The 19,888-nt window shown below is 39.1% G+C and overlaps 1 protein-coding gene across 5 annotated transcripts in view; it reads right to left on the minus strand.

Moving 5' to 3' along the window:
* Nucleotides 1-8,208: 8,208 nt before the first annotated feature.
* Nucleotides 8,209-19,888, minus strand: part of CDK6 (cyclin dependent kinase 6) — a 231,775-nt gene continuing 220,095 nt past the window's right edge. For all 5 annotated transcript variants that reach the window (XM_003318579.6, XM_063814733.1, XM_063814734.1 and 2 more), the window contains one exon: nt 8,209-18,584. In XM_003318579.6, the coding sequence (XP_003318627.1) occupies nt 18,438-18,584 (147 nt within the window). In that variant the 3' untranslated portion in view covers nt 8,209-18,437. The remainder of the gene's footprint in view (nt 18,585-19,888) is intronic.

The following is a 19,888-nucleotide window of genomic DNA, read 5'->3' on the forward strand; positions in this document are numbered from 1 at the left end:
CTGTAGAGCTTGGCATATAAACACTGGGGCACTGTAGAGCTTGGTTCTGGGATCTTTCCCTTTTTTTTTTTTTTTTTTTGAGACGGAGTTTCACTCTTGTTGCCCAGGCTGGAGTGCAATGTCATGATCTTGGCTCACTACAACCTCCGCCTCCCGAGTTCAAGCAATTCTCCTGCCTCAGCCTCCCTAGTAGTTGGGACTATAGGCAGGTGCCACCACGCTTGGCTAATTTTGTATTTTTAGTAGAGATGGGATTTCTCCATGTTGGTCAGGCTGGTCTTGAACTCCTGACCTTAGGTGATCCGCCTGCCTCGGCCTCCCAAAATGCTGGGATTTCAGGCGTGAGCCAGCGCACCCAGCCGGGATCTCTTCTTTTTATAGACACTTTCTTTCTTGTTGATCTCATCCAATCTCTAGCTTTATATGCCATCCAGGCACTGACAACTTCAAAACTTTTATTTCCAATCTAGACCACTTCCTTGGAATCTAGACTCATGCCTCTAACTGCCTAGTCAACATCCCCACTTCAGTGTCTCATATGAGCTCAAGCTTAACATGTCCAATGTCCAACTCCCAATATTCTCCCTAAAACCAGGTCCTCCTACATTCTTCCCATCTCAGTAAATGGCAACTTGATCTTTCCACCTGCTTAAGCCAAAAACTTCAGAGACATCCTCACTTTTTTTTTTTTTTTAGACAAAGTCTCACTCTGTCATCCAGGCTGGAGTGCAATGCTGCGATCTCAGCTCACTGCAACCTCTGCCTCCAGGGTTCAAGTGATTCTTGTGCCTCAGCCTCCCAAATAGCTAGAATTACAGGCGCCCGCCACCACATCTGGCTAATTTTTGTATTTTTTCTTATTAGTAGATGGGCTTTCACATGTTGACCAGGCTGATTTCAAACTCCTGACCTCAGGTGATCCACCTACCTCGGCCTCCCAAAGTGCTGGGATTACAGGCGTGAGCCACCACGCCCAGCCCATCCTCGCTTCTTCTCTTTCAATGCCATGTCTAATTTATAAGCACCTACTATAAGCTTTACCTTCAAAACATCTTACATCTTGTTGTCTCCGTTGTTTTCACTTTGATCAAAGCTACCATTATCTCTCATCTGGATTATTACAACAGCCTCCTAACCCAGGCTCCCTGCTTACATCTTTGCCACCCTAAAGTATTTTCTCAATAGAGCAGTCACAGTGGCTTTACAAACAGTCAGATCATATGTCACGACTGTGCTTCTTGCCTTCCAGCAGTTTCCCATCTTATTCAGAGTAAATACCAAAGTCTTTGCATTGGCCAAGAAGCCCCTCCAAGATATGCTTCTCCTGCCACTAACTTCCCTGGAATATCTCCTTTCTTTCTCTTGCAGTTAATTGCTGCTACACTGGCCCCCTTGCTGTTCTTTGGACATGGCAGGCATGCTCCTGCCTTAAGGCATTAGCACCTGTTGTTTTCTTCATCACTAATACACCTAGATTCCTCTTCTCTGTAAGTCCTTTGATCTAGTGTCACCTTCTCTATGAGGCCTTCACTGATATCCTCGTTTAAAATTGCACCCCCACGACACTTTATATTCCTTTCCTCATTTCTTCCCACACATGTATCTAACATCCTAGTTTACTATAATTATTTATTTGTTGCCCCTCACTAGAAAACAAGCTCCATAAAAACAAGACATTTTGTCTATTTTGTTTACTGCCACATCCCCAGTGCCTAAGAACAGTGCTTGGCACATCACTGTGCTCAATAAATATTTACTAAATGAATCAATGACTAGTTTCACTGCCATATTGACTGGTCTGTTTGTACCTGTACCCACTGTCTTTGCCTGCCCTCCCATTAATCCTTTTCTCTCTCAAATCCAGCTCTTCCTCTTGTTCTCCTGGGCCCTTCCTCTCCCTCTTCTCATTACCTTTGCTTCTGCTGTTATTGCTTCTTTTTCACCCTCAATCTCTCTGTTTCCACAATGGACTGTCTTCCATCTCAGAAAACAAGAATTCTCCTTTGATACCACATCCTCCCTGAGCTCTACCTCCATTTCTCTGTTTTGCTTTATGATTCAGCTTCTCAAACAGGCTGTCTACATTCTCTACCTCTCTAACCTCATCTCTGACCACTCCTCCCCCAACTGACTATGCTCTAGGCTCACTGATGCCTTTTCTACATACCAAGCCTTCCTACCTTGAAGCTTTCAGCTGCTTTCCCCTCAGCACCCCACCTAGCTGCCTTAGTCTCATTCTTCATGCCTCAACTCTTTTGACAGGGCCTTTTCTGACACCAGTTTCCCATCTTCCAGCAGTTTCCCATCTTATTCAGAGTAAATACCAAAGTCTTTGCATTGGCCAGTGCAAGTACTTTCTACCTTATAGCAATTTTAGCACTTATCATAATGTAATTATCCTATGCAAATATTTATGTTAGCTCCATGAGAGCAAGCACCTTGTTTTGTTCACTACTGTATTTCTAGGGTTTGCTGGTGCCTGGAACAGAAGTTCATTAAGTGTTGAATGAATGAGTGTATGAGTTTCCAGTGATGAGATGACTTAAAGCTAGCTGCTGACATTTGCAAATAAATGCACGCGCAGTACTGCCCTTAGAACACTGTTTCTTTCTTCTTCTTCTTCTTTTTTTTTTTTTTTTTTTTTTTTTTTTTGAGACTGGGTCTCACTCTGTCAACTAGGCTGGAGTGCAGTGGCACAATCATGACTTACTACTTGGACCTTCCTGGCTCAAGCCATCCTCCCACCTCAGTCTCAGGGTCCATGTCACCGTGCCTGGCTTTTTTTTTTTTTTTTGTATTTTTTGTAGTGACGGGGTTTCACCATGTTGCCCAGGCTGCTCTCAAACCCCTGGGCTTGGCCTCCCAAAGTGCTGGGATTATAGGCGTGGGCCACCGCACCCTCCTTAGAAGCATTGTTTCTAACAGTAAAAAATTGGATATATGGTGGGGAGAAATACCTATCAATAGGGGATTGGGTAAGTAAATTATAGTACATTTACACAATGGCACACTATTCAGCTATGAGAGAAGTTAATGTAGCTTTATATGTATTGCAATGACGAATTGTCCAAGATCTTCTGTAAAGCAACACACAACACTCAAAACACAAGTTATTGAATGGGGTGTACAGCCAGCCCATCATCATAGCGTAAAATTTCATTCCTGTATCTTACATGTATCTGTACAAAGCTAGGTATCTAGAAATTATTTATCAAAATATTAGCAGTGATTTTCTCCAGGTTGTGGAGTTTCAGGTAATATTAATTTTTTTCTTAGTAGTTTTTGTATTCTTTAAATATTTTATGGTAAGTATGTGATGATTTTATTTCAGCAGTTACATTTCAGTCACTTGGCCACTGGAAATTCATCACTAATCCATTCAATACTACTGAACCTCTACTCTGTTTAGGCACCACTAGACCCTAGAGCATGCACTGATATTTCTTTCCTATGTGTTTATATACAACTTCATTTCAGAACTTTTTGGGGCTGACCACACCATCTACTTATTCTCACTTTGGAGGTAAGAATGACTTGATGAAATAAGATAGTTTGTATGGCATGTACCAAATTGGCACTTGGGGAGTTCACTGGATGTCAATTGCTTCCCTTCTCCTCCAGGGCACTATTTTTGCTGCATCCACGTTAAATAACACTGTATCACAATGCAATCCAAGGAGCAGGAGGGAGGGTCTATTATTACAAACCATCACTGTTGAACCAATGAACTACTGGGTGCCTCTTGATGCTTCTGCCTCCTTGTATCGGATGCTCTTTGAAAGCCGAGACCAGTTGTAGACATCCAGTGAATATGGGTAAACTTGACTTTCTTTATCACAGAATAGTTGTCATTTTCAAATGAAGAATCCTGGAGACCAGAGGAGGTACAGCATTTAGAACAACAGACCCCATTCCAAACAAGTGCCAATGTGTTCTCTTGGCTGCTGTGGTGCTTCTCAAAATTTTCCACAGGAGAGGGAATTGTATCAAGGGGCATCTAGTGGTATCCTCCAATGCAGTTATTGAAGTCAAATAATATCTTTGAAGTTATCTGTATTTTTTTCATTTTTATAAAAATGGGTTTATTTAAAAATAAATCTATAAAAGTAGAAATACATTGCCTTAAGAATCTGAATTTTGCATTCTATTCCACAGAGTCTCACTCTGTCGCCCAGGCTGGAGTACAGTGGTGTGATCTCAGCTCACTGCAGCCTCTGCCTCCCGGGTTGAAGTGATCCTCCTGCCTCAATCTCCTAAGCAGCTGAGATTACAAACATGCACCACCATGCCTGGCTAATTTTTGTATTTTTAGTAGAGACTGGGTTTCACCACACCGCAGAGCAAACATGGCATCCTGGGACCCATCCCTACCATTAAGAGTGTTTCCCTACAGAACAGGAGGTGCAAAATGGGCTGACATTCCAAAGGGCAAAATCAGTGGCAAACAGCTACTAGGTTCTTAATGTAATGTAATGTAATGTAATGTAATGTAATGTAATGTAATGTAATGTAATGTAATGTAATGTATAGTAGGTTCTGAGTGAGTAATACAGAGATAACTGAAGGAGCTGTTCATACATAGCTTCAAAAAAAAAAAAAAAAAAAAATGGTCCAGTAGGCCAGACGCGGTGCCGCAAGCCTGTAATCCCAGCACTTGAGAGGCCGAGGGGAGTGGATTACCTGAGGTTAGGAGTTTGCAACCAGCCTGACTAACATGGTGAAACCCAATCTCTACTAAATACCCAAAAAATTAGCCAGGTGTGGTGGTGCATGCCTGTAATCCGAGCTACTTGGGAGGCTGAGACAGGAGAATTACTTGTACCTGGGAGGCGGAAGTTGCAGTGAGCCAAGATCACGCCACTTCACTCCAGCCTAAGCAATAAGAGCGAAATTCCATCTCAAAAATAAATAAATAAATAAAATAAAAAATAAAGAAAATGGTCCAATCAGACCTGGTTGTAGATGCCTATGGTTTGTGGAAACATGTATCATTATGACTGACCCCTTTATAAACCACAAGTTTTTGATATCTTAATAAAGATCAAATTCTTGACCCTTTATATTACCTCATGAATATTTTTTAAAGAGTTTTAAAATTTAAAATTTAAAGTTTAAAAATCTAAATGGTTATGATCCAGATATTTGAGGGCCACTGTCCCAGGCACAGTCTCACCAGCCTCCTGGGCATGGTGGCTCATGCCAGCACTTAGGGAGGCCAAGGCAGGAGGATCACCTGAGCCCAAGAGTTTGAGACCAGCCTAGGCAACATAGTGAGACCCTGTCTCTACAAAGAAGAATAATAATAATTAGCCAGGAGTGGTGGTGCATGCCTGTAGTCCCAGATACTTGGGGGGTGAGATTGTGCCACTGCGCTTTAGTCTACGTGCAGAGTAAGATCCTGCCTCAAAAATAAATAAATAAATAAAATTTAAATGCAACTTAGGACCTATGAAAAAATAAAGGCAAGTCCTAATGGGAGCTTCTAGGGAATTCTGGAAGTCCAATTTAAATACAGTATACCTGATATTATATACAAAGAGAGGAATATATGTATCAGTGACAATGATCCCCCTTTTGGTTTATTGTGTAGTATCTCAGGAGCTGCTTGATCTATTCCGCCCTCTGCCTCCAGTACATACATAGTTGAACAAAAATTAACAGAAATAATCTCCTTCTTTAAAGTCCTTCTGTGGTTCCAAGCTCCTTTACATGGCCTATATGACCTTACCTCCTGACTCTCCTTCACATACCCGCCTCTTTTATCAATAATTTTCAAACTGTAAGTCATGGCCTATTCATGTGATTGTGAAATCAGCTTTAGTCACTAGTTATTTTCAGAGTAGTAGATAACAAAACAGAAAAGAGAATGTGTGGACCACATAGCATCATTTTGTAAAATGTAAGTTTGAACAAATATAGCCTTCCGGGAGCCATCCACATAAGGAGTTCTTCCCTAGACAACAGGAAATGCAAATTGGGATGACAGTCCAGAGGGTAAAATCAATGGCAAAAGGCTACTAGGCTTTTTTAATGCAATGTGGTCCTAAGTGAGTACCAAATACCAGAGATAACCAAAGGAGCTGTTTGTACACAGCTTCAAAGAAAATGATCCAGCATATATGTGTGTGTGTGTTTGTATGTGTGTGCATGTGTGTACCAGCTCATGCTGGCAGATTCTATTTCTTTCTCTAGGTTATGATCCAGATATTTGAAGGCCACTGTCCCAGGCACAGTCTCACCAGCCTCCTCACCTTCCCTGCCTGCTCTTTCATAAAATTACAGGCCTCTACACGGGCAAAGTATTTCTCCTCATGAAACTGGAAATCATTGCTCTTTGTTTTTGAGTCCCCTTAAGCATGATTTCCAAGGTGAAAACTTTGCTCATCTCCAGGTGATTAGCAATTAGTTACACAAACTTTTTCACAGCCCCTTCTCTTCCTGTAAGCTCCTGAAAGGACTGTCCATTGCCTTACTCATTTTTGTAACTTCAGTGCTTAGCACAGTCAACTAATGAGGGTTCAATAAATACAGTCATGCACTGCATAATGATGAACTGAATATATAACGGTGGTCTGGTAAGATTATAGTGGAGCTGAAAAATTCCTATTGCCTAGTGATGGTCACAGTGTAACACATGACTCACATTTGTGATAATGATAAATGGCTGTTACTGATTTATGTATTTACTATACTATACTTTTAATCATTGCTACAGAGTGTACGCCTACTTATAAAAAAAGTTAACTGTAAAACAGCCGGAGGCATGTCCTTCAGGAAGTATTTCAGAAGGCACTATCACAGGAGATGACAGCTCCATGTGTGTTATTGCCCCTGAAGTCCTTCCTGTGGGACAAGATATGGAGGTAGAAGACAATGATATTGATAACCCTGACCCTGTGTAGGCCTAGGCTAATGTGTGTGTTTGCATGTTGGTTTTTAATGAAACAGTTTAAAAATTAAAAAAAAAAATTAAAAATAGAAAAAATCTTATAGAATAAAGAAAATATTTTTGTATAGCTGTGCAATGTGTTTGTGTTTAAAAATAAAGTGTTATTATAAAAGAGTCAATCATGCCCCTGAAATCCCAGCTACTTGGGGGTAGGGGACTGAAGTGGGAGGATAGGTTGAGCCTGGGAGGTGGAGGCTGCAGTGAGCCATGATTGTGCCACTGTACTCCAGCGTAGGTGACAGAGTGAGACCCTGTCTCAAAAAAAAAAAAAAAAGTCAAAAAGTTAAAAAAAATTAAAGTTTATAAACTAAAAAATTTACAGTAAGCCAAGGTTAATTTATTATTAAAGAAAAAATTTAAAATAAATTTAGTGTGACCTAAGGGTACAGTAAAGTCTACAGTAGTGTAATGTCCTAGGCCTTCACATTCACTCACCACTCACTGACTTATCCTGAGAAACTTCCAGTCCTGAAAGCTCCATTCATTGTAAGTGCCCTTTGCAGGTGTACCATTTTTTATCTTTTATACCATATTTTGACTGTACCTTTTCTATGTTTAGATACACAAATACTTAACAATGTGTTACAATTGCCTACGGTATTCAATACTATACAGGTTTGTAGCCTAGGAGGCTTAGGCTACACCATCTAGTCTAGGTGTGTATTTGTGTAAGTACACTCTATGATGTTCTCACAACGATGAAATCCCCTAACAATGCATCTCTCAGACTGTATCTCAGTCATTAAGCAACGCATGATTGTTGAATGAGTTCTTTTTTTTTTTTGAGATGGAGTCTTGCTCTGTTGCTTAGGCAGGAGTGCAGTGGCGCCATCTTAGGTCACTGCAACCTCCACTTCCCAGGTTCAAGTGATTCTCCTGCCTCAGCCTCCTGAGTAGCTGGGATTACAGGCGCGTGCCACCATGCCCGGCTAGTTTTCATGTATTTTTAGTAGACACAGGGTTTCACCACGTTGGCCAGCCTGGTCTTGAACTCCTGACCTCTGGTGATCTGCCTGCCTCGGCCTCCCAAAGTACTGGGATTAAAGGCATGAGCCACCGTGCCTGGCCAATTGTTGAATGAGTTCTAAGCTCACTTAGCTGTTATTTACTTTTTAAACACTAGAAGCCTGAAAAGGAATCTCTTAAAGTAAAACTTTAAAACACATTCTTTCTACCACATGGCCAGGTTGCAAATAAGAAGCACCAAAAAAAAAAAAAAAAAAAAAAAAAAAAAAAAAAAAAAGAAAGAAAAAACCACATTCTGCTAAAACTTGGAATTTAATGAATTTTACTCACTACAGTTATACTCATTTTACATTAAAGTAAAAAAGAAAATAGCCAGGAGAGTAATTCATCTCCAGAAAGCAGTTTAAAGTTATTGTTTTTATTATTTGTATTTGCTACCAATATTTTTATTGTAAGAAATACAAAAGGTATTACAAATATACAAACTATTTGCTCTTTTTGCCTCATTCAATTTAGCTTTCACATAAGTGAACACATTGGACAGTGATATTTCAACACCAATTTTGAAAAAAACAATGAACTTCATCATCTGACAATAAATACCTACATTTTCATTCTAGCACCCAGTAAGACATCCAGTTTCCAAAGGATTATTGGTATGCAACCCTCTGAATTTTCTGACATGTTACCTTTGCCACTGTAACAGAAACACCACTGCAGTTCTCCCTTTCCCAATAAGTCAGAGTAAGGGGCAGGTAAGAATGGCTATCTGACTTCAGAAACCCTGGGTCACAAAGCATCCCTTACTTGAGCTACTTTTAAAACTAGATTTTTAATGATAGGGTACTTAAAGTTTTGGTGGTCCTTGAATGACATATTTTACATTACATATTTACCCTACTTTTCTATTCTCCTCCTCAGATAGGAAGGGTCTAGATAAACTGGCCTATATTTTCATCTGCCTCTTGGGAAAGGAGCAAGAGCATTCAGCTCAGAGCATTCTGAAGACAGTAGCCTTAGAGATAAGCTTTCTTTCTTTCTTCTTCTTTTGCTTCAAGAGGGCTTTCTGTGTGTAATGGAGGGATGGTTGCTAGAGTGAGACAGCCCTTCCCCTCTTGCTATGTCTATACCATACCTGAGGCCATTTTTCTTAGAGGGCAAAAACGTTAGAATAGGTAGGAAGGTTCTTGCTCTCAGAGAGCTGTGCTGCACCCACAGGGTGGACCCGACAGGCTAGTCCTCTCAATCTGTGTACAGAGAAAAGAGAAGCAACATCTGATACCAAGTCACCTGCCAACATTCTTATAAGACTGTGTCCCAGGCAGTGAATTTCCACACTGCTTCTTGGGTCTGCAGAACTCAAAGCACCAAAACAGAGCATTCTGTAGCAATATAAGCAAACGGAATAAGAAAAATTATGCACCTTTAAGGAACATGCACCCTTATAAGTCTGTACCCTGATATGAAAATAGCAGAATGAATTTCAAGTATGAAGAAATACAGTAAAAGTGTGGCCTGTAGATGGAGAGAAAACAGCAGCCTGGAATGTGGTTTATATTCTTGATTAGTTTTTCTCTTGGTACCACAGCCAAAACTGAATGCTCTGTACAATGACTTGGTTTAAAAATCAAGATGCATACGAAGATGCTAGAGGCATTTCTAATGGGTGCCATGAGCACAGTCTGTGCCCAGCATCAGGAACCATCTCTAGATGAATGTGGCTAGGTCAAGTTGGGAGTGGTGGCCAGGCCTAGACAGGCACACCTGTGGTCCATGATGTGGAGGAAGATGGAGAGCACCATGTGGACAAGCCAGGATGGTAGCAGGGAACACTTTAGTGGTAGAAAGGAAGAGATACAGGGGACAGAGATGTAGAGGTGTGGGGATGTTGGTCATCTTGGGCTGGTTCACACAGCCTAGATGAGTATCTGATATACACAATTTCTACATTTCTAGAACCATGATTTCAAACACAGAAACTAACAAGTCAAATTTCCAAATTAGAGTTTTTTTTTTTTTTTTTTTACTTTCAAAACATTTTCTATTATAAGTCAGAAGGAAAAAAGCTTACTGTGTGTGACAGTCTTCCTGAAACCTAAGAGAAAGTTTTAACCAGGCCCTATGGCAATGCAGAAACACTAATACATTTTACAGTGAAAACCTACTTTAACACATCTCAAAATGATAATCCTATAAAACTTTCTAGCTCTAATTTGCACTCTACGCGAACCAATATTTTTCTTTTCTTAACACATACTGCTCTTCTATACCAAACACTTGCCCTTTAACCTTCAGATAAAAACCTCAAATACCAAAAAATGCAACAAGCTTTTGAGGTGTTGGGAATTGTTGGTTGTTAAAATCCCTTTTATTTTATAATAAATTATACAGGCAATCCTTGCTTTTTATTACCACACTGGATTGCTTCTGTACACAGCTAAGTTGCCTGAAGCATGGAAACTTGGACTTCTCCATCTGACACGTTCTGGAAGCCTCAAGGCACAAGCTGACAGTTCTGCTTCTACAGAAAAACTCTCACACTGCTCTCCTCTCAACAGTACTGCCTGTTCCCACTACTCCACATGACACCTACGAGGGCACTACATCACGTGAGGGAAGCTTCTTCATGAGGGCAGACAAGAGGAGGCACCACCCAGGCACTGGTCTCTGCCTGGCATCTATTCCGAGGGCCACCTGGCACAGTTCCTAAATTAAGGCATATCTAAAATGCTTTTCTACCTTTAGTTTTTATTTTTGCTATATTTTCGCACTCTACTATATGCATATTTAATAAAAAACAACTACAAAGTCCTTTACTTTAATTCCTTTACATAATGATAAAACACCTAGATACCCAAAATACTACATCTATATATTCAAATCTACTAATCATGTTACAAATGCATGCAGCTTATTTGGGGGCTTAGTCTAATTTTTATTTTCTTAGGTCCATCAATACCATGATAATGAACATTAGATGCAAAATCCTAACACTTTCTGCCTTCAGTTGTACTTTCACAGGACTAGTGTGATTCAGAAATAAATAACATACATGAATAATAATAGAAATAATTTATGCAAATGTAGAACAACTTGAAAAAAAATTCCCCGCCTGTCAGGTGCTGTTCCTGGGGGTAGCTGATGCTATAAATTCCATGTACTAACTAATATATTTACTACAGGTAATAGGAAAACAAATGAATAAAAAGTGAGGAACTATGATATACATGTGTATATTTTTGCAAACACAGGATCAGAATGAAAAGATATATCATGCACTGTGAGGTTCAAGAAATGTATTACTGCTGGGATTTGTTTTATTATTCAGACTTTAAGATCAAACTGAGAGTTGTTGGTGATCACAGAAATATTGCTAGCTGATACATATTATTGCATTTCATAAAACTTAAGATTAGAAACTTTCAAGTAAGGGTACAACGGGTATCTTCAGAACTTTAACCTAAGCACATCAACGGAATTTTTCTAGGAACCACAGAGAGTTAGAAATTAAATAATTGTGTGGCTCTATGTTTGCTGATTAGTGCTACAGTCATAGTTCTTGGCAGTCAATATGTAGTTATATGCCCCCTTTGAGAAAAACCTACATTTGACAATCCAAACTCCTAAAATTGAGAAAGGGTTATTTGTGTGACCAAACAACTCACACGGAAGATTCCTCTCAACATGAAAATCCCCTGCTACATGAGATAATTTGTTTATATACCTTTAATTACCTAACAAAGAAAAAGAGAGAAAAGAAACTGGAAGCTAAAGAATTGAGAGCTTTTGCCAACTGAAGACGAAGCAGAAAATAAACTTTTCAAAACAAAACTTTTCCAGGCATATCTTTCACCATCACATATGTAGAATGATGGAAAATAAAAAAATAAAAAAAAAATTCCTGCAATTATACATCTTTTCTTTAAAAAAACAAAAACAAAAACAAAAACTGAGCTTAGCGCCTGAGAGATGCGGGGTAGACAGCTTCACATAGGGCAGCTGCTACCGCATCTCTTTTTACCCGAACTTTCGGAGAATTGTGTTGTACTTATTTATGCACAGAAGACACCCGTTTGCTTCTAGGGACATTTTTCTTCCTAAGATTTGCAGAACAGATGCCTCTGAGACAGCAGCAGGGCACTCTGACCTCGGAAAGCAGCCCGCGGGGCCGCACATAATTTCAGGCACCGGCAGGTGAGTGGGAGGCGGGGCCCCAGCCCGGCCTCGCCCACTGCCTCTCTCCTGCCAAAGGGGCGGGGCAACGAGGCAGCGCGCCCGGAAGGCTTTCAAGTGGGAGTCAAGTTTTGAGCACGAGCAAATGGGGTTCAGACTGGCCACTGTGATAACAAACCCTGGGGTGGAATTCGGCCTTTCGCATAGGGGCTTTAACTGGACTCTAGTTCCTGGGAGCAGAGGGGCGAATGAGGCGGGGGATTTCTCAGCCAGTTTCTGACTGCCCCTAGTGTATGTGGCATTTTGGTTCAGTATGAATTACTGAGACTCATCTGCTTGCCACTCAGGAGGAAAGTTGGGCAGGCACCGTCGAGTGTCTGCCACTCAAAAGGAATAAGCTGCTTTCTGTGGTGCTGTGCTAAGGAAACTGAAAAACACTGCAATATCCTTCCCTACTAAATTTCAAGTGACACTGCTGTGAGAAAGGTGACCTCTAAAATTAACTTAATCATTTGGGGTATAAGAAGTCTTTAAGTAGACTTGTAAATTTAAAAAAAGTATATAAAGTTGCCAAAAAACTTCAAAAGTTAAGTATGTAGACACACTCCTAAGTTGTTATGCTCATATACTTCAGACTTTTTTTTTTTTTTTAATTAGAGCTTCTTATGAATTTACATTTGTGATTCCACGAATGTTAAAATTACCTGGTCTTTTGGTATTTTAGGGCTCTGTTTCAATACAGCAATTTTTCAGACAAAAGTTTTGTCTACTGAATTACTGATGTGCTACTCATTTTGCTCACCTGATCTTTAAATTAGGATTTTAAAATTTAATCAATGTTGAAAGGCCACCATGCTAGGGAATTTGAAAGCAGCAGAGAGGGTATGTGTGTTTTAACTGGGGCCACTAAAGGAGTTTTATACTTCTAACGAAACTATCCTGTTCACAGATGAGGACTGCCTTTTTAGTAACTAAGCCTGTTTTAATCTAGAAAAGTAAGGTAACTGGGTACTTCAAAAATTTTTTCTTGACTGAATGAATGACTAGGCTTTCTTTACTTAAATGATCAAAATGGGTGTATTATCCATCCTTAAGAACAATTTATTTGCAGACAATTGTTCAGAACCTAGGTAACAAGTAAAATATTGAAGTTACGGAACATTATAAAGACTATTAATCATCCCAAAAAACAAGTGCTAGGAAAGAGTTAAATATGCGCAGAAAAATAAAGTTAGAATGAAATCTCTTTTAGAAGTACCTCTTTAGTCTTCATCAGATTTGTTTTTCTCTAAAAGTGCCACCTTGTGGAATATACTGGAATAAAACAAGAAAGCTCATCTCTTAGGACAGTGTGAATGTTTAGAAAGACTTTTGCAAGAAAAGTCACCTTCCTTTCCTACCATATCAACTTCAAACTGCTGTAATAGTGTTTCAGCAGATGCTCGAAAAGAGCCTGTATTTATTTTCAGGTGGCTCTTGTTTTCTTCCTAAGGCTAGACAAGGTAACAATATGTTGAAGGAAGTCCACTTCTACTCATTTAGCTAAACGTTATCACTTCCTGGAAATGCTAAGAAATAGAAAACATTTTGAAAAGCTGATTGGCACTTCATTAAGAAAATAAAAATCCCCAGAAAGGCTACTTGAGAAAAAAACGTGTAAAAATTGGACCCCTTCTGTTTTTACATTTCTGTTGCTTACAAAGGTCAGAAGATAGAGAGACCAAAGGATTATTTTTGGTTTATTTTCAGAAAAAGTACAAGATAGAAATGCTTGAGATATACGGATGTATTAAAATTGGGTTGTGAATTGCATTGATATAGAAAGGGAGTAAATAAGAAATGAAAATGCTAGTTTCTCATGCTTTTGAGGAAAACAGCATTTCTAATTACTCTAAGGACTTACATTTCTTGGCACACTTTGGTAGCCTCAATAAGTTTTTCCACTGTGGAGAAGGAACATGTAAATATCTTCCTAATTATATACCCAAATATACTTAATGGACATGATAAATGGTTTTGGGTAAGGTTCACAATTTTTCAAAAGTATTGGTGGCATAGGAAACACATGCCTTTTAAAAATTTATTTTTTCAATGAACATTCTTAGGCATGTGTAAGAAGTATTGCTTCACGTGGTTGCCTCTTCCCTTGAAATGGGAAAAAAAGTACAGGTAATTTAGTTTGCTTGGGACAGCTTCTCCATAACATTTGTTTTTGACCATATTAATCCCACAGTTACCAGATGACCTTAGTATAAATTCTTACAATATATTTGTTCATAAAGAATATATCCTTCAAAATATATATAGCTTTGAAACTACCCTTTAAATACCTTCATTTTCTCCAGAATTTCCTTTATCTATTGCCCACTGTTTCATGAATAATTTTTAAAGCCTTAGAAATCATACATCTTTATCTGTCACAATGTGAAACATGCATTCTTTTGAATTATATAAATATCTAAGAGTTTATAATAACATACCAATATTTTCTTTCCAGGGTAAATATTCTGTAGTTTCTATACTAACATAATTAAGTAATTATCGTGGCATATTAACTTTTAACATTATTTTTTTCCTAGACTCAACTATGCAATTAAAGCCTGCTTTTGGAAAATGTAAGACACTCTCATGTGCTTATCATAAGAATAGTCAAATTGTCACTTAAAAGAAAAGCAATATTTTAGAAGAATTTTAATATGTTTATGATATTAGGAAGCTTACATAATTTAATTTCCACAATGGAACAATAATGGCCATTACTGACTTTAATAGGCACCACTTGTAAAAGAAGCAGCTACAGTTTCTTAAACACTCACTTTAAATACATAATTTAAAGTTCAAAATGTTTGGTACTATTTAAGAGTTTTCTCATCAAGATGGATAGTACATTCTGGAGAGTCAAACTATACATTTCTCTATAGAAAAGAAACATGCTTTATTTAAGATAGGAACATCTCATGCCTTCTAAAGCTTTCATTTTTATTTAACACAATGCTGAGATTCTATTCTTAGGTGAATAATTTTCAACTATTTTTAGTAAGTCACCTGGGGCTAAATGAAAAGTCTGCCATTCACAGTGTGTGCTTCCTGAGAGAAAATCATGAGAATACAGGGGGCTGAAATGGCCCCAGGCTTTCTTCCAAAACAGGTTCTTTGCACCTTCAGTTCCCATCCACTTCAAAGGAAGGACAAAGTGGGAGGCTCCAACCCACTGGGTTCTTACAAGTGCTTAGAAATTGTATTTTTAAGATTAGGTCCTTTTTATTACCCTTTGCCATGGGATTTCTTATGAAAGCTAAATGGACAAGTTTCTCTTTTTCTCTTTTTATATGTAGGTTGTTTTGACTCCACCCTGTGCAACAGTTCCCAAAATGCCTGAGCTGCCAGAACCAAACATCAAACAGAAACTAGCAGGGACATTCTTGTACTGGTCCTACTATGAAATTCAAACATGATTTCAAATCTGCCACAATATTTTAACTTGCTATGAGCTGCTTCAGTGTAACCTTGGGGCAATATGCCCTTTTCAGTTCACCACTGCTTAGCTTTTGGCAAAGATGTTTGAAACCATATGTTACAGAAGAATAAGCTGTAGTCACTAAGTTCTTACTCTACTATCTGCTTCAAAATGCCCTAACGGCAAGACTGCTTGTGTTGGATCTGGATTTCAGAAATGGCGAATCTGGACATAAAATACATAAATCAAGAGAGTATTCACTAAAATGCAACAACTACACCGATGGAAGAACTGGGGACAGACTTTTACAAAGTTCAGAGAGGCTGAGATGCCCTTTCATTCTGTGTCATCAGAAGATAATCTGCCAACAATTGAATGCCAGAATGTTTGTGCTTTAATTTTTCTTCATAAGCACTGCCTAGAAATGAGTCAAAAGCAGATGCTAGGAATAAAAGTTGAGCTCTCTACTCATTTAAAATTCTAAAGAATGCTGAAAAATTCCAGTTCAGAACAGCTGCATTTTTCTTGAGTGAACTTATGAAAACACTTTTACAACAGCAAAAACTAAAGCTATGTTCACTCTAGCCATGAATACTAACCAAAAAGCTCAGATGAATCAGTGCAGTGAGTTTTTAAATTCAATTTGCAGGCCCTAGCAAAAATGTCTTTGTATTTTGACCCTCGATCAAAGGAAAGGCAGAACTCACTTTTCCATGTGAGACTTTGAGTAGACCTGATCTTGAATGCTGTGGATTCATTATATCTCAAGCATTTATAGTACTGACAACACCTAATCAATGTTGTCACAACGAAAGTAGAAAACATTTGTATGGCCCATCTCCTTTATTATCTTGCTCTAGAAAACAATGTTCCTGTTCCTCAAGCTACTGAATTAGAACAATGTTAAGTAGTACAGCAATTAAAAAAGAATAGTTCCCAACCCCAAAAGCTCTTCAGGAGAAACATCTCCTAGTTTTTTCTCTTGTTCAAGATAGTCATATATCACATTAAGCTGCAAAGAATTCAGTACAACTTAATAATGCATAAACATGATCTGAATTATTTTCTGAGTGCAGCAACCTCCATTCTTTGAAAATCCTAACCCTAAACACAATCTAACTGTTGCATGATCTAACTGTTGCATGCACTCTGAGTCAGAAAGCACAGGTGGCTAAACTTTCCAAAAGATACTTTCTGTGTCCTCTGGTTACTAGAGCCAACTGAGCACTAAACCACTTATAAGGCAGAGATGGTATGAAATATAAAGGACTGTAGAGAAAACAGTAAGAGAAAAAGGAAAAGCTGTTTACAATGCCCAGGCCAGGCTGGCTCTGTAGAGAGCAGGAGTGAGCACAAGGCACTAGAAATAAGCACAGCCTGGGGGATGGAGAAAAGATCATTTGATAGAGTAAATGTTATGGCCCTAAAACATAGCTAAAGACATACCCTCAGGTAAAGACACTGAAAATATCTTCTATAAAAATGTAATTCACAAAGTAACAGTTTATAGCAATCTGTGTGCTGGTGATAAAACAAAACAAGATCCTACTCATTATTTAGGTAACAAAAGTAAACACCAGGTAGAAGGACTGCATTAGAGAACATATGTGACCCTGTTAGGTTTGCAGGATTGAGGCCATAAACCATAAGCTGAGACTGCGAATTTATGAAAGGTTCATTGAAAGCAAGCAAACAGGTGGTGCATGGGAACAGCTTAAGCAATCTGTTATTAGTTATACAATGGTAGCAATATATTTCAGAAGTGCCGGGAGATAGACAAGATGGATACTTTGCCAACAAGGCAGTGTGTGGCAGAAAGTACAGTGTAATAGATGAGGAAAATTTCAAGGCCACTCCTGTCTCTAGTTAGAGAGAACTACTCTCCAAACCAAAACAGGAAAGAGTTTCTGACAAATTCCTAAAAACAAAAACAAAATAACAACAACAAACAACAATAACAACAACAAAAAAAGGGAAGAAAGGAATTTCAAACCAGGAAATAAAGGCTTTCTATTCTTTTTTTTAAAATCTATCTGAGGTACACTCCCTAAATCTATAGCAAGTAATAAAAAGCTTACAGGCTATTTTCCAAAAGAAATGATAAAGCATGATATCATACAGAAGGTTAAAATAGACTTACAACAAGTAAATTCAGCTTTTTGAAGACTAAATAGAATGCATGCACATCTCTTAAAATATACTAGAATTTTTCCTCCTTTTTGCTGTGTGTATAAAACTTCATCTTTTACTGCTAGCAAATTTACTGCTTTTGGCCAGAAAAGAAATGCTGAGGACATGGGGTTAACTTTCTAATTTGAGAAGACTATTTTGGTGAATCACCTTCAGTGAACAAATGCCTGTTATTTACTGACCACCTTGAGTCTTTAAAATTGAATTATTCTTGTCGTTTACAAAAAGTAACACTTTAAAAGATCACAGAATCTCTCACATACACACACACACACACACACACACACACACACGCACACACACACTCAAAAGTACCAAATCAGGCCCGGCAGCTGCAGAGAGATTACATCATAACTCAGCTGTGCCTGGATTACCCACTCCACACTGGCAGCATTCAAGGTTAGAAAAATCAAATGGCAGCACAATTGGTCAGCAGCTTCTCTTCTTCTGGAATTTTTCCAGGTTCTTGAAACAAACAGACAAACAAACAAACAAATGAACATAAAGCTGCAATCACTCTTGCATTGATTTCAAAACAGTAAACTAGGCGGTTTCCTTGGAGAAGCAGAGCCTGTCCAGAAGACAGCAGCTGGAAGGCCTCCAGATAGCAATCCTCCACAGCTCTGTAGGGCTTGCTGAGGGGGACCCATAAGCCACCAAGGGTGTTCTCCGCAGGATCAGCTTAAGGCGGCTGCTGAGGCCTCAGGCTGTATTCAGCTCCGAGGTGTTCTGGCTGGGCGGCAGGTGGGAATCCAGGTTTTCTTTGCACCTTTCCAGGTCCTGGAAGTATGGGTGAGACAGGGCACTGTAGGCAGATATTCTTTTGGCTGGGTTAAATGTCAAACACTTCTGTAATAAAGAAAAAAATAATTGGTTGATATACAACACATCAATGTAAATAATGTACTTACAGAGTTATCCCTTTATTCACTGTCATATGTTAAGCGCATCTACAGTGGGAATGAGTATTTATTTAAAGGGACACTAAATAATATGGAGACAGTACTCATATATATCCCTAATGTATAAAATGCCCCTCAGGAGAAGACCCTTTTGGGTGCCTATGGACTGTTTCCTGCCCAGGATTTCTCACTAAGCCATTAAAGTATGCATATAACTTTATTTAGTAATTCTTCCAGTGCTAGCAAACTTAGTGCTACAGTTGGAGACTTCACCGTAACTTCTTATCCTGCCTCAAGGCTACACCACTCAGAGGCAGGGCTATCTTCCTTTTAATTAATACCAAGGTGCCACATGGCTAGCAGTAGCTCTCTCAGGGGACCATTAGATTCAGTTCGAGTCACTAAACTCTATTCCAGGCTGACAGCTCAAGTGTAGGGCTACCAAGGTGAATGAGCTGGTGCCTGCGCTTAAGAAGCTCCTGGTCCTAGTCAAGTGGTTTGGGCAGTTTGGCTGAGCTACTGAGGTAGAAGGTGAAAGGAGGGAAAGGGAAACCTTTGCAGTAGCGGCAATCTCTATTCCCAAACTGTCCATACCTAAATTAGTTAGAATGTGTCCCTAATTTCAGTCTCATTTCCACCCCTACCTCAGGTAATCTTGTCACTCAAATCCTCCTCCTCTCCTTCCATCAACGCCTCCTGCTGGGTGCCTAGCAGGTGGCAAGCACTAATTAGTGATGAGTAAGACCTCCTCATTGCCACAGGAGCTCACAAGTAGCAGGGAAGCCACACTGGCTTCTCCATCCTAAAGTGAACTGGGTATATGAAATGTCTATGCATTCCAGTCTTCTATGTAATTTACAGACTTTACATTATCATGGTTAATGGAAGACCTCTTCCACTTAAGAGGTCTGCATAACCATGATATTAATAGGACTCCTGCTCACAGTCCTAGTCAGGTTCCAAATGGATTAGGGACCTCTCTAATATTCTATCGAAGGCTACTGACCTAGAAAAACAAATACAAACAGAAAGTTCTATGTGTAATTTCAGGCAAATTCTTGGGTCCTCTGAAATCTGATTTATCCTGAGATCCCCATCAGTCCATGGTTGCTAGCCTCCCTATAGGATCTTCTGAACATCAAGAGCTAAAGGGCAAGTGGAAGAAAGAGCTTGTCTGTAGAAAGGTTCCAACTGTCTCTAACAGCAAGAAACATCTCTAGAAAAGCTTTGCAAGGGCTGAATTCCCAAAGG

The sequence above is a fragment of the Pan troglodytes genome, chromosome 6 (genome assembly GCF_028858775.2).
Source record: "Pan troglodytes isolate AG18354 chromosome 6, NHGRI_mPanTro3-v2.0_pri, whole genome shotgun sequence".
Classification (NCBI taxonomy): domain Eukaryota; kingdom Metazoa; phylum Chordata; class Mammalia; order Primates; family Hominidae; genus Pan; species Pan troglodytes.